At 48.9% G+C, this 27823-nt stretch overlaps 1 protein-coding gene across 1 annotated transcript in view; it reads right to left on the bottom strand.

Moving 5' to 3' along the window:
- The window catches only part of NRDE2 (NRDE-2, necessary for RNA interference, domain containing), a 45700-nt gene that overhangs the window by 1712 nt on the left and 16165 nt on the right, over nt 1–27823 (bottom strand). The window contains exons 4-12 of the mRNA XM_021709305.1: nt 27019–27168; nt 21671–22121; nt 20506–20911; nt 18714–18847; nt 15527–15647; nt 10151–10326; nt 7835–8221; nt 6156–7084; nt 4897–5035 (exon numbers count right to left, since the gene is read on the bottom strand). Of these exons, the coding sequence (XP_021564980.1) occupies nt 4897–5035; nt 6156–7084; nt 7835–8221; nt 10151–10326; nt 15527–15647; nt 18714–18847; nt 20506–20911; nt 21671–22121; nt 27019–27168 (2893 nt within the window). The remainder of the gene's footprint in view (nt 1–4896; nt 5036–6155; nt 7085–7834; nt 8222–10150; nt 10327–15526; nt 15648–18713; nt 18848–20505; nt 20912–21670; nt 22122–27018; nt 27169–27823) is intronic.

Here is a 27823-nt window from a genome sequence, read left to right as displayed (position 1 = left end):
TCTGAAGTCATGTCACTCCTCCTATGCCAGGAGCCACATCCTAGCGTGTGGGGAGACGGTGTGTGGGTGTCGTGAGGCTGATGACCTCACAGCAACAGAGAAGAACCTGTCTGTATACCTGCCAGGCCTGAAAAGCCCAAGACCAGGTCTGAAAGGGTTTGGCAGGTTTTCCTCTAGACATGAAACCCCCCAGCTCAGCTCCTGGCCTCACACCCATTCCCCGCCCCGTGTAGCGGGACCTGCTGGGACTGCCCTAATGAGGCCCTCCCAGGTAGCTCGGGGACCCAGCCCACATGGGGAGCTATGGGTTTTCCTTTCCCTCGAGGCCCTGGGAGCTGAGTCTGTCTCCGTGTCTCCACTACCTCACCCCAGAGATCCTGGCCCACCCTAGCCACACAGCCAGGGTGCATCTAGCCCAAGATCTCGGAACACAGCGGCATCTGGAGATGCCACCCACGCCAGAAATGCCATCTCCCAGGACAGCCTCATGTTGAAATTGCCCGGTTCAATCTGTTTGCTTGTTTTTGAGGTTTTGTTTGTCTGTCTTAAGGGACAGTCTCACTATGTCACCAGGCTGGCCTCTAACCTGAGATCAAGTAATCCTCCCACCTCAGCTTCCCAAGTAGCTGGGACTATACGATCAATTCCCAGACACAGGGACAATAACTTTGGTTGTTACTGAGTCTGTGCTTCAGACAAAGCTCTGTCCTTCTGCAGCCTCTCAAGTGCCACCCACAGAGCCAGGCCATGACTCCGAGGACTCCTGGGTGTCTCTCTGGTGTGAGCCTCCAATCCTGAGGCTGGGCCTCTTCACTGATAACCAAAAGCTGTCCTTCCTTCCCACACCAATACACTTCAGTATCCTCTTCTAAGACACTAAGTAACATCGGTCTTTTGGTCCTTTTTGAAAGGAAGAAAGAAAAACTGATGCTTTCTCAGTCACATATAACCAGCCCCAGAACCCAAGGCCAGGCACAGGTACCCCTCAGGCAGGAATGGCCGGTGCTCCCCTCACCTGCCAGCCTGCAGGACACCCCTGACACGGCAGGCATGGAGGGGCTAGATGCAAGGTGAGAGCTTGGTGGTGACAGTGGCTTCCTGTCTAAAGCACAGCCCTAGAGAGCTCCAGCCCGCTGGCTGCAGCAGGGCCTCAAGAGGAAAGCCCATGGCTCCCTGGCCTCCTGGCCCTCCTTCTCGCCTCCTAAACCCTCATCCTGACAGCCGAGACACCTTGTGCGGTTCCTAAGTCAGCATCTCCACAGCACTGTGTCTGTCACCCAGCACTGTGACTGGACAGACATATTTCCAGCAGGCTAGGACAGCACGGGGCTCACAGCAGGTCTCTGCAGGGCCCCAGAAAACCACAGCTAACAGAAGGGCACAGCTGCTCCTCTGGGTGCTGAATACACCTCCAATTCGGCCAAGAACAGTCTCCCAAAGGATGAGGAAGTGGAGACTCCTCAGAAGCCACTCCCATCACACAGCTCTGAGACCCAAGTGTCACACACACCCACTGAAGGACTCAGCCAAGAGCTCTCAACAGACGCATGAGTCAGACCCAAGCTGGGGCATCAATCATTCCCCTCCATGGCAGGGCAAGTGACAGTGGCGGTGGAGTGGCAGCGCCCACTGACAAGTCTCATCACGATATGCTCTGTGCTCGAGCTCTCCGTATTAGGCACCTGGGGTTTCCGACTTGTTGTCTGGCACCTGTGAGCCTTACCCTCCAAAGTGCCGCCTCCACGTGGGGGCAGCAACATTGCTAAGAAAACAGCGGGGTTGAGATCCTCAGGCTTCTGTAACACTGGACCCTCCTTCCTCATCTCATCATGAACCATCTGAGCGACTGCAGTTGATACAGCTTCTTAAGGAATGGGACTGATACAAGCCTCCTACAAATAAAGACACACTTCCACAGGGTTTGCTCTGCACTTCCTGAGAGAAGACAGACGGCCGAGAGGCTGACTCACGCGTCCATGGACAGGGCACTGCAGGGGATGCCTGTCCCTCCCGCCAGTCTTGCAAACGTGAACTTTCAGCTTCCTGCCACCCACTGTCAATGATTAGCACTTCAGAAATGCCACTGTCCCTTCTTATTTGTTAAGACTTCTTTTATCCATCCCATGAAATCAGCTAACTGGCTTATACACATAAATATTCTTCTTAATTGTGTGGGTAGATGACCAATTAAAGGCCTCTAAGAATCCTGAAAACTGCAATTTTAGCCAAGACAGAGTCTGGCTGAAGTGTTCATGTGCATGCAGAATAGCACAACCGAAGTCATCTCTGAAATGGAGCCTTTCCAGCCCTAGTGGAGACTAAGTGCTGTCAGTACAGTCCCTTCCCCCATCTTCTCCAGGGCTGATGATGAGTTTTAATTCCTTCAGTATTATTGTAGGAAAAGAAAAAGCAAGCATGCAGACAGGCATGCATGCACATGAGCAAACACATGCCCACAGGAGGCACATGCACAGCAGCCTAAGCGTCCACCTCCTCCACGCAGCCATGCGCTCTTGCCCCGCCCGGCACTTGTCACCTGCCTCCTGTGTCCTGACCCAAGTCCAGCCCATCACTGTGTGTGGCCAAGGGCCAGGAGCCACCCAGATGCCTCAGGAGTGTGTTCATCCCTAGTTCCGACACAACTTTTCCTCAAAGAGAGGGATTCCCTAAGGGTCTGGACCTTTTCTCCAAGTCAACGAGCATGTGTTGTCTGCAGCCCACCCCGATGTGCTCCTGGAAGATCTCAGGACAAACACCAAGTCTGCCCCTCCTGTCCACACCCACAGAAGACTGGGAAGTCACCTGGCAAATCTGCACACTCTTACATTGTCGGCGCCATAGTCTCTCATCTGCTTAGAAAGACGGATAGATTATCTGCAGGGAACACCAGGGAACACCCACTCTGCCCCTTCAGTGGAACAGGCCAATGAGGGGCGGGAGGCTTGACAAGTCAGCTCTCCTGCTGCTGCTGCTGCCCAGACGACCACCTCTGATTAACAGACAGTGACTGGCTTCACCAGGCCATGTGCACGCCACCAATGCCAAGCAGCAGAGGACCTCAGGAGAACTCCTTGTTGTCTATCTCACACACGGGAGCCAAACCCTGCACATCTGGGTCTAAAGATGAATGTTCAAAAAAAATGCACAAACTTCTATAATTCTTTTTTTTTTTTTTTTTTTAAGAAACAGGGTCTTGCTCTGTTGCCCAGATCATGGCTCACTGCAGCCTCCAACTCATGGGCTCAAGTGATTTCTTGCATCAGCCTCCCAGTCAAAGTGCTGGGATTACAGATGTTCATCACCATACCTGGCTAGTTGGTTTTATTTTTTTAAAGATAGGGTCTCACTAGATTGCCCAGGATGGCCTCAAACTCCTGGCCTCAAGTGATCCTCCCACTTCTGACTCACAAAGCACTGGGATTACAGGTGTAAGCCACTGCAATCAGCTATAATTCTTTTTTTTTTTCCTAACTTTTTTTTTTTTTATTGTGAAGTTGTGGGGTACAGTTAAGGGTTAGGTATACAATTGCGTTTCATTCAGACACCCTGTTGATATTATAATTCATTTTTTAATCCGATTTCTGTCCCCAAGAATGTGCCCGTGTTTCTGGGGTGTGCTAGTGAGTGGCTGTCTTGAGACAACATATCCTGCCCAGCCTCTTAGGGAGGCAGATGAATTCTGAAATCAGCAGCAAGAAGTGGGGAAGGCCCAACTCCCTCCTAACCCCTAACTTACTCTCTTCTGTATCTCTTTACAGCCCAACTTTGTCACATGTCAAGTGGAAATGTTCAAATGTCAAGTTTTGAGAATTTATCCTACGGAAGTAACCAGAGACATACACAACTATGAGTTGGGAAGGCCACTCCTGGCTTCTGAAAGGAACAGTATTCACTGGAGGCCACTTGGATATGACTGAGCAGCCCTGAATGGAAATGACAGGAAGCCTGGAAGACTATTTCTAAAGCAGTATGCACCATGGCCCAGGTGCACCAGGTAATGAGGTTTCTCTCACCAGGCCCACCCCATAGCCAAGCTAGCACAGACTTCAAGGAGCCAAAACCTCGCAGTCCGCAATTCACATTCACAAAGCTGACAATGTCTCCCTACATCCGGTCACCACAGGCATTCCAGAGGACACAGCTTCTCTAGAGAGGTTGACCTTAAAAACTACATTCTAGGCCAGGCATGGTGGCTCAAACCTGTAATCCCAGCAATTTGGGAAGCTGAGATGAGAGGACTGCCTGAGCCCATGGGTTCAAGAACAGCCTGGGCAACTTTGCGAGACCTCACTTGACAAGAAAAAAAAAAAATTAGCTGGGCATGGTAGCACATGCCTGTAGTTCTGGCTACTTGGAAGGCTGAGGTGGAAGGATTGCCTGAGCCCAGCAGGTCAATGCTGGGGTGGCCGTGAGCATGCCACTGCACTCCAACCTGGGTGATGGAGTGTGACTCCAACTCAAAAAACAAAACAAAACAAAAAAAACACAGTCTAGACAGAATCTTATTGCTCAATAATAAAACAGAATCAGGACCTGGACACTCTTAAGAGCCAACAGTGGAGAATACAGGTCTCCTGCAAGAAAAGTTTTTAGACCATCTTCCATGAAGCAGACATGACGAAGTCCATGCCAAGAAGCCATGAGTCCCACTGCACCCACACCCCAGGACCCACTTCTCATGCTGAGATGTGCAACCCGCAAGCCCCTCACAAGCCCTGAGACACCTGACGTAGTCACCTGTTGAGGTTTCATGAGAACAGACCAATGCCAAGTGGGTGACCATGACACGGGGCCTCTGGCAGTCCTGCACTCTGGCCACTGGATACCTGCACTTTCTCACCTGTGCAGGAAGCAGTGGGGCTTGGCAGGAAAACAGAAATCTACATATTTTCTTACCAGAAAGTTCAAGTACATCCTCCACAGCAGGGGGCACTGGCTGCCGTGCTCAGTCTGCACTGCATGCTCAAATAGGGCCCTGATCCGGTGTGTCAGGCCGGTTTCCGGGATCGTGGTGTGGACCTCTTGGCCATCCACCCTGCAAGGCAAAGCTCATGTAACAAGACAAAGCCTCCCACCTCCATCACAGGAGGGAAGCTTACTTCCTAGTGCTGACAGATGTCAGAAACAGCAGGGGCAGAGCACCAGGGGAGCTGACCTGAAGGCGTGAGCATGGCAGCATGGGGCACAGGTGGGAGGCAGCTTCTCCCAGGCCAGGAGAGGGCGGAGTCTGGGTGCTGTGGCTCCCACCCCATGCTGAGTCTGCCAGGAAGTCACACACAAACCCCTCACCCTTCTCTGTTTTCTAAAGAAGCCTGCCCTTTAATCGGCAGGATACAACTTTCACTTTAAGGGAACGGAATGCCTTCCAGTTTTAAGGCAGAAAGAGCAAGGCTCAATTTTGTGAATAAAACCCCAGCAGAAGGAATAAGGACAAGGAAGTGAAATACTGTCCGAAGGCAGCTATGCCCTGTCTCTAAGATCAGAGTGAGGCAACAGCAGAGACTCCAGGAAGAACAGCAGTGCCTGAGTCAATGTGTACCTGAGACCATCGTCTAATCTTCACACAGAAAAGACTGTATCAAAGATGACACTGTTTGAACTCAACGCTGTTTGAACTTGACACTGGCACTGGTAGAGCTGACAGAAACTTCTGACCTGTGCCAAGCACTTTCCTCCCCAGCCCCACAGAGTGACCCTATGAGGTAGGTTCTTCATTCCCATTTGACAGAAGAGAGAGTTAGCAGAGAGGTGAAGTGCCTGTCCCAAGGTCACCCAGCTGAGCACTGGGAGCATTGGCTCTGGACTCCAGAAAGCTGCCCGCCAGGGTCCTGCTCTCAGCCACGTGTTCACGATGGCAGTCACCCTGAGAGCTGCCTGCCAGGGCCCTGCTCTCAGCCATGATGCATTCAAGATGGCAGTCATCCCTCACACACCCCAGAAGCAATGTTCACCTCCGGGAGCATGACCCAGGAAGGCAGCCACCGAAGTGTCTATGCAATGATGCTGCTACCTTGTGTCTTGTTCCCCTCTTGGTGTTATTCCACAGCCTAGTGCACCTGCCGCAGGTGTTCCAGGCACCAGGTCATGCTCACCTCTGCATTCCTGAAACCCAGCAAGTGGGGGAAACAAGTATTCCTTAAGGTGTCTGTAATTACCTCTGAACACTTTCTATCAGTCTTTTCCTCATTTTCTCAGCTTCAACTGCAAACAGCCAAGGCTCCAAGGGTTTGGCAGACCTGGTGATGGTGTCAAAAAACCTTCTAATCCTGCTGGCACTGTGGGACTTACTCTGAACCTGCACAAAGGCCCTCCAGAGGGCCTGATTGCCTGGATACAGCTTCAGCGCCTCTGAGAGTGCCTCCCGTAGGGGGCTCAGAGGGTAGGTGCTGATCTTCATGTGGAATCTCAGCAGACTCGTGTGCATCAGGACGACAGCTTCGAGGACGCCGGCCAGACTTTGGGAGCTGGCACCATTCTCCTGGCCAGAGCCTTCTGCCAAAGCAGAGCTGCTCAATTTCACAAACACCTGCTCGTAGACCCTTACCACAGCGTCAATGCCTATGGTCAAATACTGGAAGAGCATGAAGCACTTGATCAAGGTGACTAGGTGGTGAGAGGAGTCAGTGGGCGCCGGGTCAGAGCCACCATGCTCCCCCAGGAAGTCCCGCAGGGCATGCTCGTAAGCCTTGCGAGCTTTCAGTATGTGAACAGCTGAGACCTGCCCGCTGTAGGGCCCGCAGGGACCACTCTCGGCCAGCCAGGTTAGCACATGCACAGCCCGGGCCATGGTGGGCCCTCTCCCAGCCGGTAACAGCTCCACCTCAAGTTCGGCGTAGAGTAGACCCAGCTCCCAGAGCTCCGGGTCCCTTGGCTCTTTGCTGCCGGCCATGCTGAGTGCCGTGTCGAAAACCTTTCGAGCGTCCTCTGTGTTGCCCAGCAGCCACTCCAGGTGGGCGTACTCCTGCCAGAGGTGGAAGGCACTGCGGTTTCCTGGCTCCTTGAGGAGATTCTTGGCTAGCTTTTTGCAGTTCTTCCCTTGTGATTTTAATCTCTTCTTGTTTTTAGTGTGCAGACACCAGACGACCTACAGGCAAAAAGAGAAAGGCCTGACTCCAAGTGCCCTGCGGCTTGGAACCATCCCTCTGGACTGCCAACTTCAGAGAGCACTGACAACCACAGTATCTACACCTCCTTCCTTCAGCAAAATATGTCTGGTGAACACTGAGGTTCCCTGAGCTGGAAGGGAAATGAATGCCCCCGGATTCACACACCGAGGGCTCCCACTGGCATCTCTGTAAATGAGGCTGACGTACTCTGTAGGTCCTTCCCTGAGGAGGTGTGGCCACAGAATTACACCCCACTATTGTAACACAGCCTGGTTCGTGCCACCTGTAGTTAAAGCTTCAGAACTTGGGGGTTAAGAGTCAGTATTAACAAGCGGTCAGCAAAAGGCAGAACCACTGATCAAGCTTTCAGCAGACAGATATAAAGAGTGGGACACGTAAGGAGCTCATCTGATCCATCTTAATAAGTCCCTAAGTCCTCTAACCCTGCTTAAGCTTGTAACTGATGTTACACTGACTGCTCATACAGCAACAAGCACCTGGGGACACAAGAAGGCACAATAAACAGCCTGGGGTCACTGGGGCGGCTGGACTCCGGCCCTCCTCCTTGCTGCAGCCACAGAGGGCACACGTACAAGGGGCCTCGGGGTTCTGCAGGAGGGGTGCTGTGGCACAGTCCCTGGAGGAGCACACGGAGCCTGGAAATCCCACTGTCCACACCGACATGAAACAGGAAGGCGTCACAAATAGGGGGAGGAAGCTGGGGTTACCTTTGCAATCTCGTACCGTAGCCAGGTCACGCAGAGCCGAGATCGTTCCCTGCCGGAAAACAGAGGTGTGACGAGGTGGAAGACATTGCGGACAAACTCCTCACCCTCACGGTTGTGGCCCCTAGTCCAGAGAGGACAGCCCAACCGGTCCATGCGGCCAACAAAGCTCACCCCAGAAAACGAGGGGCTAGAGAGGGTCAGGGGTTTTTCATCAGAAAGTCCGGGATCAAAGATGCTGCTCTCATCCATGGCCAGATAAAGGCATGAATCCGGAGGGACAAAGCCAGCAGGCACGCCCAGGAACTGCAGGAAGGCCTCGACCAGCTGGAACTGAAGATCCTGGCTGGAAAGTCTGATCAGAGACTGTCCAATGTCATCAAACAACACCTGAAAGACAAGTCAAGCAGCCCATTAAGTGGAACAAAGTCTTCACCAGGTTTCACGATTCTTTTTATATGGTCATACTAACGATTCAACATTACTCAAATTAAAATAAATTCTAAATAGACAGGAGCTAAGTTTCCTTTTAGCAAAAAAGCAAGAGGCCTTGCTAGGCACCCTGGACAGCTGTGAACAACTGTCAGCAGCCCCGGAGCACCAGTCACACTTCCACACCTCAGGGGAGACATGGCCAGGCTTAGGACAGAAGCTTTCAAAGTGTCCTAATGGACCTGCAGAAAATTTAGAAAGATGTCTGCTTCTGAGAGCACACATCATCGCTTCTGGAGTTACTTTGATAAATTACAACTGTGAAAAGTTTTGCATTTTACAATGGATGATAAGAACTTTACGATTCGTGGTTTCTTTGTACAAAGAAATGAAAAACATATTCAAAAGTAGATAAACAGGAGCAAGACAAGGAGGAACTGACAGGAGCAGTGGGCATGTTCACAGCAATACGAGAGCCCAACATGAAGTGTGGACATGCAAGCTGACACAGGTGAGGATGTCAAAGCCAAGGCCAAGGAGACGAAGGTACTGCTTATCTGGCAGTTCTCATGCCTCTCACCAAGAAAAAGTCAAAACACAAGCACAATAAAACTAGACTACCTGGGACTCAACCAATCAAACCATCCATTAATCAGAAAGCTGCTTTTTGTTTAAAAAAAAAAAAACCCAAAGCCTTTCTCCCTGAGAAAAAGTGAAATGGCAAGAAACTGCTCGCAGCAGCAGCTGCTCCAAGAATCTGCTTCTATGAGACTGCTGTAATTCTAAGCCTTGCACTGGCTTCCAGAAGGCAGCTGTGAACTCTATGAAATCTGCAAACACCAAAGACGGAGTTGGTAGTTCTGGAAGCACTCTGTCAGTGAGGCAAGGGGCCTGCATGCAGAGGTCTCCCTATGCCTCCGGTGGGCTGAAGTCTGATGTCAGATCTCCCTCCTCCCACCACCTGTCTTGGACTCCAGTCCCATTCTCCTCTGTCCTAATTCTAGTCTGGCCATCCCCTTTGCCACTCCTCAAACATTTCTGGCACCCAGGCCTTCACACATGCTGATCCCTCTGCCCAGAGCAGATGCTCCAGCATTAGCCAAATATTCCTCCAACAGTTGAGAGTATTAACTGAGTGCTCAGCCCAGGACAAGTGCTGTCCCAGGCACTGGTAACAGCAATGAGAAAAAGAGGCAACTCCCTGCATTAGGGCACATCACCCACAGGGCGGGTCATGGAGCTCCAGGCCACAGAGGTGGTCAATTCCAGGGATCAAGTAGCATTTCTTCCTTCATCTTAATTAAAACCTCCAACTGCTGGCCACTAACCATAGAGAAGCATGGACCAAACCACCCAGGACAGTAAGCAGGGAGCAGGTGACGGGCTTGACACCGCACAGGTATTCAATCAATACCAGCTCCCTCTTCACCAAGACTGGCTGAATGCTGACTGTTCCAACATGACCTCCACAACCAGTCCCCCTTGTCTTCTGGAATCCAACCATCTGCTGCATCTTCATGGACCCCAGAATGGGGTGGGCAGAATGGATACAACTCAAGACTCTCAGTGGTTCCGAGTCTTCTGAACTCAAGCCTACAGAGGTCATGTGAAAAATTAACAGAATAACCTGGAAGACAAAAATCCCCAGGGGAGTGACCACCAGAGCCCACCTGCCGACCAGGCGACAGGAGCCACCTGGCCATGTGCCTACATTCTACCCTGCCACCAGCAGCCAAGGAAATTCTACCCTGGTACTTGGAGAGGGAAGTTTCCACAAACAGATGGGAGCCAAGTGCCACAAGAGCCCACAAGCTCTTACAGGTGAGCAAAGCACACAGGACTGGAAAGCCCAGGCCCTGGTTGATGACCCAGGGTGGGGACACATGCCTGTCTCTCAGGGTCCTCACAGTCATCCTCAGTTTGCTTCTTGGTCTTGTCCGGGCGCCAGGGCCGCCAGTGCCTCTGGTCTCGGGCACACTCAGCAGCCAGCCAGATCTGCCACCGGGGCAGAGTCTTGTCTCTTAGCTCCTGGTCATCCTCTTCTGGCTCGTCATCATCCTCATCTGGACAGGAAGAGAAAGTTCTGGCTCACCTTGGCAGCAGACAAAACTACCATTACCACTCCCACAGCTGCAGTGCCCAATCCTGAAGCACCTGGAATGCAGGAAGAAAAGGAGACTCCCAGGGAGCCTGGAACAGTTCAGGTCTCAGGAAAAATGGGGACAGGACGATGACACCAAGGATGTTTAATGCTGTTACAGCAATAAAAGGGGAAAGGACACGAGTTTTAGAAGGGCCCGTCCCACACTACTCTGTAATGGTGAAAGTGCCTGGTACCTGCACTGATACAGTGGGCACATGTAACTCCTAGGGTACTTGTAATGCAGCTGGAAGAGGAACTGAATCCTTAGCTTGACTGAATTTTCATTAACTTTAAATAGTCACATGTAGCTACAGCCTACTGATAGCTGGACAGCACAGTTTTAGCCTAATGCTGAATGCCATTTATGACACATTGCTTTGATTTTCTTAAGCCATCAGAATTTTTAGCCAGGAGCCTTAGAATAAATAATAACCTATGCTCATCAGAACTTTGTTTTTAAAAACATTCAGTTCAGGATATCCAACGACTCACTTCACTTCCGTTCCTAACTCTGAACATGCAGAATGGAAGAGAAGCAAAGCCTGAGTCATCTGTAAGTTCAGTGTTAAAAAATGAACAAACAGGCTGGGCACGGTGGCTCACACCTGTAATCCCAGAACTTTGGGAGGCAGAGCCAAGAGGATTGCCTGAGCCCATGGGTTCGAGGCCAGCCTGGGCAACTTAGCAAGACCTTGTCTCTATAATAAATTTAAAAAATTAGCCAGGCATGGTGGTGTGCACCTGTGGTTCCAGCTACTTGGAAGGCTAAGGTGGAAGGATCACCTGAGCCCAGCACATTGAGGCTGCAGTGGCTGTGAGCGTACCACTGCCCTCCAGCCTGGGCGACAGAGTGAGACCCTGACTCAAAAAATAAAATAAAAATAAACAAACAGTGTATATAAAATGGCACAGCAGGAAAACCATTTGACAGTTTCTGAGAAAACTAAGCATGCCCTTACCATAACTGCACTCTTGGGCACTGACCCCAGAAAAATGAAAACCAATGTTCACAAGGAAACCCATACACTAACAGCCAGCAGCAGCCTCACACATAACAGCCAGGAACAGGAGACAACCTGAGCATCCTGTCCAGGTGAACCACTGGATCAGCTGCGTTGTGTCTACATGGTAGAATGCTGCTCAGCAGCAAACATGAACAAACCACTGACACACATAGCTTGAATGCTATCTCAGGGGAATTATGCAAGGTGGAAAAAGGCCAGTCTCAGGAAATTACATGAAAACGAGTGTCGTCAAGGAAGTAGAGAAACTGAACCCCTGGTCATGGCTGGTGGGAATGTAATGGGGTACAGCTGCTACAGACACAGCATGGCGGGTCCTCAAACAAAACAAGGTCCCCTGTGAGGAGCAATGCCACTTCTGAACAGAACTGAAAGCAGGGACTCAGGCAGACACCGGTTCCCAACAGCATCACTCACAACTTCCAAGAGGTGGGAACAACCTGTGACTATCGATGGATGGATGGACACACAAAATGTGGTATATACACACAGTGGAACAGTATTCAGCCTTAAAAGGAAGGAAGCCGGGCATCGTGGCCCATGCCTGTATCCCAGTGCTTTGAGAGGCCAAGGTGGGAAGATCACTTAAAGTTAGGAGTTTGAGACCAGCTTGGGTAACATCTCAAGACAGGGTCTCCACCAAAACAAATAAATTAGCACACACCAGTAGTCCCAGCTACTTGGGAGGTTGAGGAGGTAGGATCACCTGAATCCAGTAGTTGGAGGTCACAGTGAGCTAGGATCATGCCATGTACTCCAGCCTAGTGACAGAGTAAGACCCTGTTTCTTTAAAAAGAGGAGGGGGAGGAAGAAGGGGAAGAATGTAGGGGGAGTGGGGAGGAAGGAAGAGGGAGGAGGGAGGAGGAAGGAAGGAAGGAGGAGAAGAAGAAGAAAAGAAAAGAAGGGAAGGAAATTCTGATACACGCTACAGCATGGATGAACCCTAACAATCACTATGCTATGAATGAGTCAGTCACAAAAGGACAAATACTGTATGATTCCATTTATATGAGGTTCCTAAAGTAGTCAAATTCATAGAGACAGAAAGCAGAATGATGACTGCCAGGGGCGGGGTGGGAGGAATGGGGAGTCATTGTCTAATGGGCACAGCTTCAGGTGGGAAAGATGAAGAGGTTCTGGAGAGGGCCAGAGGCAATGGCTGCACAGCAGTGTAAATGTCCTTAATGTCACTCAGTTGCACACTTAAGATGGCACAGTGTGTGTTACATATGTTTTATAACTAAAGCAATTTTGATTCAAAAAGTTACAGACTATATGATTCCACTTTATATCGTGTTTGTAACATAACACAACAATAGAGATGAAAGACAGATTCTAGGTTCCCAGGAGGTAGGAAAAGGGGAAGGTGCAGTGGCTAAAAAACAGGTGCCTTGTGCTGGTGACTACACAAAGCCACACACATGATAAAAGCTTCCTATTACAATACATACACACACGAAGCACATGCAGAACTGGCAAAATCGGAATGAACTCTGCAGATGGCACAGTGTCAGCTCCTGGGTTGTGACCCTGTTCTGTGGTACTACCACCGGAAGGGTGCACAAAACCTCTCTGAACGTTTCTTCAACTTTTTGTGACTCTATAAGTATTTCAGAACAAAAATTAAATAAGAAATCCCTAAATAATTTAAGCACATACCATACATATTAGCACTTTAAACCCAGTATTCTACCTAAACGCTCTTCTGAGTTTCTCTAAGAGGAAAACTAAAATGTAACTATTCATCCCCTTCTTCTAAAGATCTACACTTAAGGGAATGACTTTGAAAAACTCTCATCATGAGAGAAATTGCCTTGTGAGTCATACATCAAACAGATATCTGAATTCGCCACATAAGAATATAACACTGGGCTCGGTGGCTCAGCCTGTAATCCCACGCCTTTGGGAGGCTGAGGTGAGTGGATTGTCTGAGCCCGCGGGTTCGAGACCCGCCTGGGCAGCGAGACCTCATCTCTACAATAAATTAAAAAATTGTGGTAGCGTGCGCCTGTAATTCTGGCTACTCGGAAGGCTGAGGTGGAAGGATCACCAGAGCCCAGCAGGTGAGGCTGCGGTGGCCGGGAGCGGCCACTGCACTCCAGTCTGTGCGACAGAGTGAGACTCCAACTCAAAAAAAAAAAAAAAAAAGAATATAACAGATGATCTTGTTTTGGACAGACATCTATGACAATTACATGCTAACAGGAAGTGAGGGTGAGAGAGACAAGCAATGGCATGTGGAGAAGCAATGCCTCAGAACACACGATGGATCCCAAGGTCTAACTTGTCAGGATGAAAGCCAAAACTGTTAGCAACAAGAAAATTTTGTTTTGAACCTGCTGGTATTTTGGGGAACTTCCATTAAATTCTTTAGAAAAAAAATCCATTACATTCAGTTCAGAAGATTCTCTGCCATGAGTATGTCTGGAAAGCTGCAGGGAATATGAGTATCAACACAAGTCTCTAACTTTAGACTAAAATCAAGGTTTCGACACATTCTCTTTTGGAGAAACTAACTTTATATCCAATTTCAGGTGACCATTAGACATCTGGACTCTGGTCAGGGAAATAAAGGTAATTTACTCTCTGGACACTGCTATGAAAACCTGACTCTATCAACCCAGAAATCATAATGCAGTACACTGTGTATCAGCGACCAGGCACTATAGTGGTCTTGCTCCTTAAAGAAACAAAGACAGGCCTGAGATACAGGCCCACGCAGAGTACTCACTCAGAGAAGAGTTCATCTTGCAGACTTAGTGGCTAAGAGTGCAATCCCTGCTTCCGTTCCATTTGGGCTGTTGTTCTCCACAGTTAACCACTGTTAGCCTGAAGAACACTTTCCATTCTTATTGGAAAAACACTCAAGGGAACTCTGAACAGCTGAGCCTCCTCAGTCCTACACAAGGCATGACCATAACCCAGAGGCATGAGCCCAGACACCTGGAGAAACTCTCTTCCTCAGGAAGCAGAGATGCTACCTGCCCATGGTCTGGACTGCCACGCAGACAGTCCCTAAGGCAAAGTGTTAATTCTGCAAAAGAAGAAGCCAAGGTGTCCAGGAAGGCCACACTGTGAGAAGAGGCTGGCCGGGCCATGGTGAGGAGCCAGTCTCCCAAGTGCTCGCTGACAGCTCCACCCCAGGACTACAATGCAACGGCCTGCCTGGCAGGTCTCCCTGACACTGGAACTGTTTCTCGGGAGGGAAGCAGGCCCAACCGTTTGTATACCTAACCCTGAATTGCACCCCATATCTTTATAATAAAAATAATAATAATTAAAAAAGAAAAAGAACTAAGTTGTTCTATACGGAACTATTGACACATGGTTTATGAGCACATGAAAAGCAGTGGGTCTGAACTGAGATGTGCTACGAGTGTAAAATATACACCAGATTTAAGAAGAAGGCAACAGATCTAGTTAATTTTTCCTTTTTTTTTACACAAAGTTGGCATCTGAATCCAGCCAATAATTTTTACATGCTGACTACATGCCTAATGATTATGTCTTGATATAGTAAGTTACATAAAATACACTGTCAAAACTGATGCCCTCTACTTCTTTGACTTGTTCATGCAGCTGCTAGGAAGCCTGAAAGACACAGGAGCCGTACCTGTATTCCACTGGGCAGCTCCGGTCGAGAGTGTGAATCAGAAAAGTTCATTGGTCATTTAGAAAATGACAGATACACAAATGCCAGCCAATAACTACTCTGTAATAGTCCTAAAAAGGAAAGTATTTTTTAAAGTATTCACTGGCCTGTATGTGGCTAAGAGGACCAAAAAAACTGTCTGAAACACACAATGTAAGAAACTGGAGCTGGGAAGCCAGCAGTAAGATTCCTGCTCGAGGCACAACCTGTGAAAGGAGGAGGGGAACCCAGAGCCTTGGAGCCCTCAGTTCTGTGCTGCAGGAGAGGTCGGAGCTTTGAAGTCAGAGGAAGCATCTGATCTCCCACGACATCTACTGAATGTAGTTTTTTAACATTTTGAAGTTTGTACTGATAAACACCTTATACAGATAAACAAATAATCACGAAGATGTGAACACAAATTCCCAAAGACACAGGCACACACGTCCTCACTGAGGGAGCCTTACCTGGGGTCACTACCACCCAGCCGCCTCGTTCCTGCTGGTGCATCCATGCTCTCCAGCCCCGGGCTCCCTTCTCCCCAGCCCGGGGCTCTCCACTGTCCCAAAAAGGCTCGAAGAACTCCACCTGTTCAGATGTAAAGATGACGTCAGACCTGACTTGCAAAAAACTACTGTCAGTGGGCAAAGTACGTGCTGGTGGGCAAAGAGGAGCTCGTGACTTGAGCTCACGCCTGCCATCATTATTGGAAGCAGGTACGTGATGCACCCTCCAAAATGGAAAGAAGCATTGTCTAGTGTGGCAGGCAGCCTCTGAGACAGCCCCAATCCCACCGTAGTCTCGTGGGAGTCACATTTGGGTATGGCTGCAGCTGGTGGGTTCTAACAAGAGTGATGGGACGCCACTTTCGGGATGAGGTTACCAAAAGATGAGCCGAGGTGCAGAGCCCCACTGCAGCAAGAGCCTCCAGCAGCAGGGCAGGAGCCTGATCCTGCCAGGCTCTTCCAGCCAGGGATGGCAGCACTGCCAGTTCCCCTAATGCCACTGAGCCCCTGTGAAGTAACTGTCTGGACTTTGACTCTTTCCCCCTACATCTGGCTTCTTTCTGTCACCCTCCCCTTCCCCAACAGGGAGCCTCTGGCCAAGGCTGGTCTCTGAAGAACATGCATATTCCCAGTGATGAGTCACAGGATGCAGGTGACCAAGCAAAGCTGAAAGCCCTTATGGACACAACCATATCTGAAGTAGCTATGTACTCCTAACACCTGGCATGATACTTAATGCACAGTAGAGACTCAAACAATGCTTGCTGGCACAGGTCTGAACAAGGTAGGCACTCTGGGGACAAGGCAGTCTGTGTTTTAAAGCTAGGCCCCATAACCCCTGCCTCCTTTGGGCACTGGGTCTGCCAAGTAGTAACCAGTAAGTCCTTCCCTGTGCAACAGAACATGAACACAGCAGTGAACAGAAACGTGACCCTGCAATCAGGTGACAAGACTTCAACAGTGTGCCAGTGACCTGGTCAATGAGAGCTTTTGTAAGAAGTCTTTGGAGAGGACAGGCTGGTTTCCAGTGGGCATACCGTGGGCCGGGAGGTGCAGGTTCATCTGGCCTAGCCCCTGTGCACCATGCATGCCTGGAAGCATTCAGTCTTCAGGGGAGGCAGAGCAGGACAGAGCAGATGTCCTGACATGAGCCCTGTTCTCTGAGTGCATACAGGTCACTCTCAGGAAGGGGAACTAGAAGACTACACTCCCTTTTGACAGATTTGGCTCTTGTAAGAGTGCTGAAAGATGGTGTACTCAAGAAAAAGAAGGGTATCTTTAAAAATAGTGTAATAAATGGCTGTAACCACTATGTTTATTCCACAGAAACAGAGCAGTAGAATCAGATTCTGCCTGCATTATGTTACGCTACTATATTTATGGTAACAGTGTCTCTCAGTTGCAAAAGCAATATGGAATACTGTTAAGGAAGAAGACTTTTTTTTTTTTGCGTCTACAATGTGTGTTTTAAGTTGTGTCATTACAAAAAACCAAAAACGTAAAAAAATTATAAGCTTATAAAGTTATAATAAGTTAAAATTACTTATTGAAGAAAAAGTTTTTGTAAGTTTAGTGTAGTCTAAGTGTAGAGTGTTTTGTTTTTTTTAATTTTATAGATGTGGGGCACAATTCACGGTCAGGTATACATATGGTCATTGTACAGGTAAAGTTTGGGCCTCACTTAGGTCCCCATTTCACCTGGTTTGAGATCTGGTACCCTTACTGATGAAATGTGCTACCTCCCAACCCTGCAGTTTCCCACTACTGCCAATCCCTTTCTTATTATGATAACTGTTCAGGGTCCGCTCATGAGTAAGAACATATGGTATTCAGTTCTTTGTTTCTGTGATAGATCACTGAGTATTGTAGACTCTAAATCCATCCAAGTTGCCGCAAAGTTCATAATTTTGTCCTTCTTTATGGCTGCATAATATTTCATCATGCATATGTACCACATTTTAAAAATCCAGTTCACTTTTGATGAGCTGCTCAGCTGGTTCCATGTTTTTGCTATTGTGAATAATGCTGCAATAAACATGTGTGTGCAAGTATCTTTTTCACAGAGTGATTTGAGTTCCTTTGGGTATATTTCCAAAAGGGGGATTGCTGAGTCATGGAAGGTCAATTTTTGGATCTTTTAGGAATTGCCAACTGTTTTCCACAGAGGTTGTACTAGCTTACACTCCCACCAACAGTGTAGAAGTGTTCCCTTTTCCCTGCATTTCAAAGTTGTCACGCAAGCACATGAGCTGTTAGTATTTAAAACCCCAAGAATTTGCCTGGAGCCTCTTGACCTTCCAGAGCAGTGGTCTTTGATGTGTTGCGCCCATGGGCAGGGACCTCCACCAGCAGTTACTGCCCTCAGTCAAGGAATGGGAACAGGAGAGATGCTGATCCTGACCCCTAAGGCTCCTTGAAGTCAGCTAAGACTTGCTTCTGTAACACAGCTTGTTTTAAAAATAACAAGTACCTGGCATGGCGACTCACACCTGTAATCCCAGCACCTTGGGAGGCCAAGGTGAGAGGACAGCCTGAGCCCAAGAATTCTCAAACAGTCCAAGCAACATGGCAAAACCTCATCTCTATGATAAATTTTAAAAAACATAAGCAGGGCTTGGTGGCTCAGCCTATAATCCCAGAGCTATGGGAGGCTGAGGTGAGTGGATTGCCTGAGCCCGCAGGTTCGAGACCCGCCTGGGCAGCGAGACCTCATCTCTACAATAAATCAAAAAATCAGCCGGGCGTGGTAGCGCATGCCTGTAATTCCGGCTACATGGAAGGCCGAGGCGGAAGGATCGCCAGAGCCCAGCAAGGTCGAGGCTGCGGTGGCCGGGAGCGGCCACTGCACTCCAGTCTGGGCGACAGAGTGAGACTCCAACTCAAAAAAAAAAAAGGGTCCTAAGTAGAAAGGAGACGGGTCATGGGTGATTCCCTGTGTTGGGGTGGGGAAATCTTTCATCGCTCCATATTTGGCCACTTTTGTTATGGAAAGTCCTCAGGTCACTGGACTACTTCTGAGACACTGTCCTCAGCAGGACAATGCAAAGAAGGACGTGAACTTTAAATGCTGCTACCACCTGCCACTTGCCACCCTCCCTCTCCCAGAGTGAGTCAGGGACAGTGAGATTGTGCGAGCAGAGCTCGGTACCTGGGCTTTGGTAGGCAGACCTCTCACGCTGTCGGGTTTGAAGAAAGTAAAGTCGACCATGGCCTGGAACAAAGAGACGGCCTTCTCAGAGTGGCCAGCCTGCCGCAGGAAGTGGCACTGCTGTAGGAAGAGGGCTGCAGGTGGAGAGCAAGGGGAGAATCTGGTTAGTGCATTCAGGGAGAGAGCACAGCTTCTCCAACAGGCAAGTCGGCACCAAGAATGCCTTCTACCTGAGTGACTGTTACATGCAAAGCTGGAATGCAAGTCCTTGTCCAACAAGACTTATAGCAGGACTGTAAGTCAAGTGGGTTTTTCCTAATTTGTATATTAAACCAACAAAGAATATAAATACTGACAAGACTACATATAGTACATAAAAATAAGTCAAAAGGCTGGTCTGAATGTTGACCACCAAATGCTCAAAGCTGATTATTACAAGAAAAAGTGTAAGAAAACGACAGCATAGCCGATTTTTATCAGAAAGCAAAGTGCTGCAGCTGACTGGCCATTAGGTGGCGCTAGTCACCAGCAGGTTCCTCCTGGGCTTAGCGTCGGCTGTAAACAGACCAGGGCTCCATGTTGGAACGCTCCCGTTCATCTTACTGGGATACAATTCCACCTGCCAACAACGCTAAGCCACTTGAGTACATCAGGAATGGAAATAAATTCGAGACTCGTTATGTCAGTGAGATAAATGCTTATTATCTCCGGAGCAATACATTTGCATCTTTAGATGCGAATAGCATCTCAATAGGAGGGTTTCCATCAAATGCCTGCTATACACAAGACACGGAGCTAGATTCACTGTACACGATCTCATTTATGTGCACAAAAGTCCTGTAAAGCAGGTTTATACCTCGGTTGCCAATGGAGAAAGATCAAACTCAGGTTAAGGAAAACACCCAAGGTCACATGAGAGATTGAAGGGTAAACCCCGGATTCAAGCTCAAGGGCGACATGCCTGGCTCCTGTATAGAACTGGCCTTCTGGTGTCTCATTACTGCCAACATTTATACTCTAGGCTCCTGTGGGCTACACAAAGGATGCTAGAGCATAATACCCATACGTCCTATCCATGCAGTGGCTCCCAGCCAGTAGGGGAATCTCACGTACATCACTGCCTGAGCCCTGCAACTGGGTGACACAGTTCAGGCATCTCAACAGATATGGCCATCAACCACCAAAGCAGTTAAAAGACTTGCCTGTGGGTACCTGGTAAGCAAGCAGAAAGAAGCTGGAACTTCTTGTCCAGGGATATCCTCCTAACTTTACAAGGGCTCTAAGGCCCCACTGGCTCCTGTGGCCGGCGGGAATAATCTATTATCACCAAGAGGAGTCATAATACTTTTTTTTTCATAATACTCTTTTTTTTTTTTTTGAGTTGGAGTCTCACTCTGTCACCCAGACTGGAGTGCAGTGGCCGCTCCCGGCCACCGCAGCCTCGACCTGCTGCTCCGGCGATCCTTCCACCACAGACTTCCAAGTAGCTGGAACTACAGGCGCATGCTACCACACCTGGCTAATTTTTTGATTTATTGTAGCGATGAGGTCTCGCCAAGTTGCCCAGGCAGGTCTCGAACCCGCGGGCTCAGGCAATTCACTCACTTCAGCCGCCCAAAGCATGGGATTACAGGCTGAGCCACTGAGCCCAGCTAACACTTTTTTAAAATTATTTCTATCAGACAATTTTGATCCTTTCTAGAATAAACCAAAATTAAATCTTCATTTTCAAGTAAAGCCACAAGCAAGCCTCACTTCCCCATCCCCCACCCCCACAACGGGATCTCCTTACCAAATACAGCCTCCTCCGTGCCCGGCAACACAGGGTGGGACAGGATGCTGCCGTCATTGACAGCAGACAAGGTGCTCAGACACTTTCCGTAAAGACTGTGGATTTTCGATACCGAAAAGGTACTAAACTGGCTCTGGCAAAACAGAAGGTATTTCTGCCAGAGGGCTGTGTTGTTAGGATGCAGGAAGACAAGCTTCTGCCACTCCTTGAGCAGGGCAGGCGGCTCCCAGAACTCCGCACAGAGCTGCAGGCGGGCCAGCTTCAGCTCCACACAGCCCTGGTTGCTCTCGATGGCCCGCTCCAGGATGGCCAGCTTCTTCTCCAGGATCAGCTTCAAGGACCACCTTCGCTTCTCCTGCTCTCCTTCCTCGATGGCATACAGGCCAGGGCTCTTTATGACCTCATCCTCAATGACAAAAATACCAAGTGACAAAGGTAGGTGAACTCGAAGATCCTCAGGTCAACCAGGCTGTGCAGACGGCCTTCCAGTCCCCAAAGGAACGCCACTCGGGCTTCCTGAAGCCACCTGCTTGGTACAACTTCTCCCAATGAAACTGGTTCCTATATCTGTTTGTTGGATCCTGTGATTATGTCACCTGACTGTCCACTCTGTCATTTTACACTTAGATTTATGAATCAATAACTAGCATACAATGCCTTGAATACCTTTTCCAAAGAGCCAACCTTGCAATGAAATGGCCCCACATCGGACACAATAATGCAACTATATAAGTGGCTCAAAGGGAGGGACTGAGACAGTCGCCTGTTTAGAAAGGGCATACCTGGCTCTAAAGGGCAGTACACCGTGCAGTTCTTTCTCTCCGACCCTGCATGTCCTCCTGTTTCGCCTGCGCTCAGGAATGCCTCTCCGGCCTGATGGTGGCCCCTCTTCCCCCGAGATTCTGTCCCACTTTCACTTCTCTTGGCAGCCCTTCCTTCCTCCCTCCCTCCACTCCCAAAAGACACACAACAGCATTGACCAGCCCACGCTGCACTGTTCTTCAGACGGCAGTCTTCCTCTGGACTGGACTCTGAGCATGCCCAGGGCAAGGATCCTATGCCTAATACCAGGGTTCCTCACAGGAACTAAAGACTGCCGCAGAGGAAGTCAGTGAACCCAAACCAGAGAGTCATCCGAAGGTAAGAGCCAGGTGGCAACACCTACCTGGAAAGCAACAAACGCCATCCACAGCTGCGTATCCCGAGGGTTCTCCCGGATCCGCCTGTTAAACTCCTCCACCTTGGCCTTGAGAGCTGCATGCTCACCATCGGTCTGTGAGTGGGGCTGCTTTGCTTCCTGCTCCGGAGGACCCTGTCCTTGTAACCACTGCGTGGTTGACTGGTCATAGATACCCAGAGGATTCAGCCAGGCCGTGACAGGAGAAGGCCCCTCCTCTGAGTCCTTCACTGGTATGAAGGAGGCTGGTCCCGCCAAGGGAGGCTCGGGCTTACAGACGACAGCCACTCCATTGGTGTTCAGGAGCCCCACGCTCTTTCTCGCGAAGTAGCGTTCCACCTGCTTTTGGGAACGCCTCTTCTCCATGGAAGCCCCTTCCCAGGATATGCATTGCTTCTTGGGGTTTATGCCGAGGCACGAGTCTCCCTTCCGCTTGTATCTAAAATCAGAAGAAGAAAAGGTTGCTGGGGAGTGTGGGCACCACGTCAGCAAGACCAAAGGCTCACTACCCTAGTCCCCCAGCACGCACTGACCAGCACATCCAAACTCACCTTGAACCACTTCTATCCACAGGCACACTGAGGACGAGCAGTTCACTTTTGTCTGCCTGGTGTGACTCCCTCTCCTAACACTTCAACTCTTCATTAACATCTCATGAATTTAAGAGCATGCCTGTCTTCTAGAGCTTAGTAATTTCTATTTTCCTGCAAAGCTTTGCAAAGAACTGTCACACATGTTATGTCATTTGATCATCACAGCCCTGTGATAGGCAAGGCTTCTTTTCCACAGTTCCTGAGTAAGGACACTGAGCCCTAGGAACCTGGGTCATCTGTCTCCTAGACCAGTCCTGTTTTCTCTCTATTTTCCTGTGTCTCTACTTAAGAAGATAACATGTAGGTCTAAGATTCTTTTTTTAATCCTGAAACAAAGTATGTCAAATGAAATTACATTTGGTTATTTTCTACTCTAGAGGAAAAGAGGTTGGATTTTTAAATGCTTTTATGGAATGTGTAGGCGTCCCCAGAGTTACAAACACATGACTTCTGAATATTTGCACAGGCAAAAGCTAAGAAAAATTGTGTATTTTTCTGTATGTTATGTTAGCCAACAACTCAGTTAAAAAATGGGCAAAAGACTAAACTGAAATTTCACAAAAGAAGACATGAATGGCCATATAAACACATGAAAAAGTTCTCAACATCGTTAGTCAACAAGGACATGGAAATTAAAACCACAATGAGATTTCTCCCCACCAGAATATTTTTTTTTTTTAGTTGGAGTCTCACTATGTTGCCCAGGCTGGAGTACAATGGCACACTCACAACCACCCCACTATCAACCCGCTGGGCTCCAGTGTTCCTTCCACCTCAGCTTTCCAAGTAGCCAGGACTACAGGTACATGCTACCACGACCAGCTAATTTTATATTTATTGTAGAGACAAGGTCTCTCCAAGTTGCCCAGGCTGGTCTTGAACCTGTGGGCTCGGGCAATCCACTCACCTCAGCCTCCCAAAGTGCTGGGATTACAGGCTGAGCCACCAAGCCCAGCCTTTTTTTTTTTTTTTTTTTTGAGTCAGAGTCTCACCCTGTCACCCAGGCTGGAGTGCAGTGGAATGCTCATGGCCACAGCAGCTTCAGTCTGCTGGGTTCAGGCGATCCTTCCACCTTCAGCCTCCCAAGTAGCTAGGACCACAGGCGCATGCCACCACGCCTGGCTAACTTTTTATTTACTGTAGAGATGAGATCTTGCCAAGTTGCCCAGAGTGGTCTCAAACCCGTGGGCTCAGGCAATCCTCTCGCCTCCACCTTCCAAAGTGCTGGAACTACAGACATGAGCCACTGAGCCCAGCCCAGAACAATGTTCACTTAAAATTAAAAAGATTGATAATATCAAAGGCTGGGAAGTAATGTGTGGAGCACCCAGCACTCCCAGACATTGTCAGGGAATATAAACTGGAGCAGTTACTTTGGAAAAAGGCCTAATAGTTTCTCAAAAACTTGAACACAGACCTGACCTGTGACCCAGCAATTCCACTCCTACACATTTGCCCAAGAAAAAGGAAACCACATGTCTACACAAAGCCTGGGGCACAAATGCTCTCAGCAGGCTTATTCACAACAGCCAAATACTGATAAGAGCCCAGGTGTCCATCAACAGAGGAAGGATTAAATAAATGGTTGAGTCATCCAAGGGACAGCACTGGTAGTGAGAAGGGCACTGCTGACATGCCCCACGGAGGAGTCTCAGAAGCACACTGAGCAAAGGACGCCAGACACAAAGAAGCACACAGCGTGAAGCCCACTTCCGTGAAATTCTCGAACAGGTAAAACCAAACCATGGTGGAAAAAACAAGGCCTGCCTCTGGGGTGGGCAGGGCGTGGCCAGGCCAGAAAGCAGTATGGAAAACCTGGGATTACAGTGATAGTCTGTGTTTTCATAGAGGCCTGGGTGAATCCATTTGCCAAAACTCAAGAGGACGCAGCTTTGTACATGACACTGTATGTGCATTTCAATCCAAAGAATAAAACTGAATAAGCACTGACCTCCAGTGACTAACATGCATGCCGCAGTATGCAGGGTGGCATGTTGATGCAGCTTGCCTCGAAATGCATAGAAACCAAGATGGGTTGATGAGAGAGCCGTGGGGGAGCCACACAGTGTAAGGCCGATGGGAGTGCAGGCGTGGGGGCACTGTTTGCTTCTCCTGACTTGTGCTGTGTATCTGAAACGTTTCCTAATAAAGTGCTGTGGGGAGGCAAGGGCAGGGAAAGCGTCCTCTACCGCCTGTCACCTGGCCCAGGCCCAGCTCCCTGGCACCTCCAGGGCCTCTCTGCTGTCAGTGGTCCCTCTCTGTATCCTTCCCCCACTCACGCCTGAGCACAGTGACCCCACTTGAGGGCATCCCTTCTCACATACACTTGTGAATTCTCTCTCGAACACCGTCTCTACCCTCTCCTGAATCCTCCTGCTCATCTTAGAGTAAGCTCTTGCCCTTCCACTTATGATTCAAAACCACCTTAACAGATGATGAGATAGGACAGTACTAACTGGTCCTAAGTATGCCTGTCATTCCCTAGGAAACACATTTTAAGTTAAAAGCCTAGCTTTGCACTTTTCTGAGGCGGAAAAAAAAAAGCCAGTTTGCTCTCCTTCATGACCATTATTTATTTATGTTTATTTAACAGAGCTGAGGGTCTCACTATGCTGCCTCATCAGAGTGATAACCACAGTCCTCTGTTTCCCAATGCGGGAACATCCCCAGACACCCTGCCTCATGTGTCCCTGCAGATAGCCAGAGTTACAGGCTCCGTCCCAGCCCCGCTGCTCCCTGGTCATGTGTCTCGAGCCCCAAGAGGCTCCTTTACCCCATTTGTAAAACGAGGAGAGCTCTCCTTCCCCCTCACAGAGCTGTGAGGATCAGACAGGCTAACACAAGCCAAAAGACAACAATGGAGCACATTCCAGACCACATGCCCCATCAGTGTTTGGTGGTGTCCCATCTTCTACTGGGACTCCACCAGGTCTGTGGCACCAAGACTTCAGAGAGTACTGAAATCACTCAAGGCTGGGCGTGGTGGCTCATACCTGTAAACCCAGCACTTTGGGAGGCTGAGGCAGGAGGATCACTTGAGCCCAGGAGTTCGAGACCAGCCTTGGTAACACAGTAAGACTTTGTCTCTATAAAAAAAATCAAAAATTTAATGCAAAAACAAATCAAAGAATTAGACAGCCAGGTATCGTGGCGTGAGCCTGTAGTCCCAGCTACTACGGAGGCTGAGCCAAGGAGGTCAAGGTTCTGGAAGCTGTGATTGTGCCACTGCACTCCAGCCTAGGTGACAGGGTGAGACCCCGACATGTACATCCAAAAAAAAAACATCCAAAAATGTACGAATACATTTTAAATATGATAATCACTTATTCTCAGCCAGGATGTTTTACTTAGCAGTAGGTAGGTTAAGTAGGCACTGGAAAACAATTGATATCAACCAATCATAAAGGAAATGTTAGTGGAAACTGTCTCTGAGGTGAAGTACAATTCAGGGTGAGAGATGACGAAGGAAATGTGGAGGTACAGCAAGGTCATGGGACGTCACCATAAAGAATGACGGTTGAGGCCTCCTCTGGTCCTCACCACCCAGGACACATGACTCTCCTTCCATTTCGCTTTCTGTGAGTTGTTTCGGAAGGAGCCCGTGTGCTATTGTTCTTTATGTCCCAAGTTGCTTATGACATGCTGAATGTCTTAGGGTCTAGTAAGGACTGCAATAATATTGATGGATAGATTACAGGAGAAAAGTTCAAGCTCATTCCTGAAGCAAACACCACTACTTATTTATGATTATCTGATAGTGCATGCTGGGAACATTTTGAAAAAGTTACTACTGTTAAATGTTATTTTGTCGATGGCATACATAAAAGCCTTCTGTAACTTTTAAAAATGGCATCTAGGTGAGACCAAATGATTACCAGACACCCTGTCGCAATTATTGAACGGTATTGCCAGATGCATATATTCAACGAATATTATTGAATACCTACTATGCCAGGCACTGTGCCAAGCACCAGGGATAAATGAAATCTGTCTGACCTGACCTTAGGGTTAAGACTTCATTTTAGGGTATGAGATGAGAAGTGGGTCTAAACAACTCAACAACAAGTAAAACCCAATGGAATCTATAAGAGAGAAAGAGAGAGAAAGAGGGAGGGAAAGAAGGAAAGAGGGAGCAAGGGAGAGAGGAAGAGAAAGAGGGAGGGAGGGAGGGAGAGAAAGGAGGAGGGAGGAAGGGAAAGAGAGAAGGAGGGGGAGAGAGGGGAGGTAGAGAGGGAAAGAAGGAGGGGGGGAGAGAGAGAGAGAGAGAGAGAGAGAGAGAGACAGAGACTAGGCTCGGTGGCTCAGCCTATAATCCCAGAACTTTGGGAGGCCAAGAAATTTGCCTGAGCCCACGGGTTTGAGACCAGCCTGGGCAACTTGGCAAGACCTTGTCTTAACAATATATCAAAAAATTAGCTGGGCATGGCAGCATGCACCTGTAGCTCCAGCTACTTGGAAGGCTGAGGTGGAAGAATCTTCTGAGTCCAACGGTGGATGCTGGGGTGGCCATGAGTGTGCCACTGCACTCCAGCCTGGGCAATAGAGTGAGACACCAACTCAAAAAAAAAAAAGGAGAGAGAAAGGGAAAGAGGGAGGGAGAGAGAAAGACAAAGAGAGAGAAAGAGAGGGAGAGAAACAGAGACAGAGAGAGAAGGGGATGAGCACAGAAACACCAAGCTGAGAGCGCTGGGGAGCGCGAAGTTACTTTCCCACAGTGAAAATCAGGAAAAACATGATGGATACCTCGCTATGTCCCCTCGGTAGAGAGACTTATACTCCCAATTCGCAGGATCAGGTTTCTTATCTATTCTGAAGGCTTCTCCCATCAGAGCCTGAGCATCTTCCAGCCAAACAAGGCGATGTCCAGCATCAGCAGCAGCACTGTCTCCAAAGCTGTGGGACACAGAAGGGAAAGGAGGAGAAGGGAGAGTGCTTTTTGTCAAATCTCTGGCAACATACCTGGCATCTTCAGAAACATTAAGGTCACACACTGCAAACTCCACTTGGCATCAAAACCCTAAGTGTTTCGAATGTGCACAAGCCACAGGGATGGGGGACCCCTGCTCAGGGAAAAGAGTTTTAAAAAATAAAGCAAAACCCATCACCACAGTTTACCAGAAAAAGAGGGCATCTTAGCTCAGAAATTAACTTGAAGAATATACGGGCTCTTTAAAAATATTTAATTGAAATGACTGTACCTTGAATTTCAAATACATGGAGAGGCAATGTCTTTAATTCCTACTCTGGGGCCCTTTGGAGTGCCCAGACAGCGGGCAACACCACCTCTTCAAAGGTGACAACCACTGACATTAAAATGGCCACCCTGACTCCACCTTGCTTCTTTCTTTCTTTTTTTTTTTTGAGTTGGAATCTCACTCTGTCACCCAGACTGGAGTGCAGTCGCTGCTCCCGGCCACCGCAGCCTCGACCTACTGGGCTCTGGCGATCCTTCCACCTCAGCCTTCCAAGCAGCCAGAATTACAGGCATGCGCTACCAGGCCCGGCTGATTTTTTGATTTATTGTAGAGATGAGGTCTCGCTGCCCAGG

Source organism: Carlito syrichta, unplaced genomic scaffold, assembly GCF_000164805.1.
Source record: "Carlito syrichta isolate Samal-C Ts95f unplaced genomic scaffold, Tarsius_syrichta-2.0.1 Scaffold171376, whole genome shotgun sequence".
Lineage (NCBI taxonomy): Eukaryota > Metazoa > Chordata > Mammalia > Primates > Tarsiidae > Carlito > Carlito syrichta.
The sequence above is the reverse complement of the archived record's forward strand: the minus strand, read 5'-3'. Positions and strand labels throughout refer to the sequence as shown.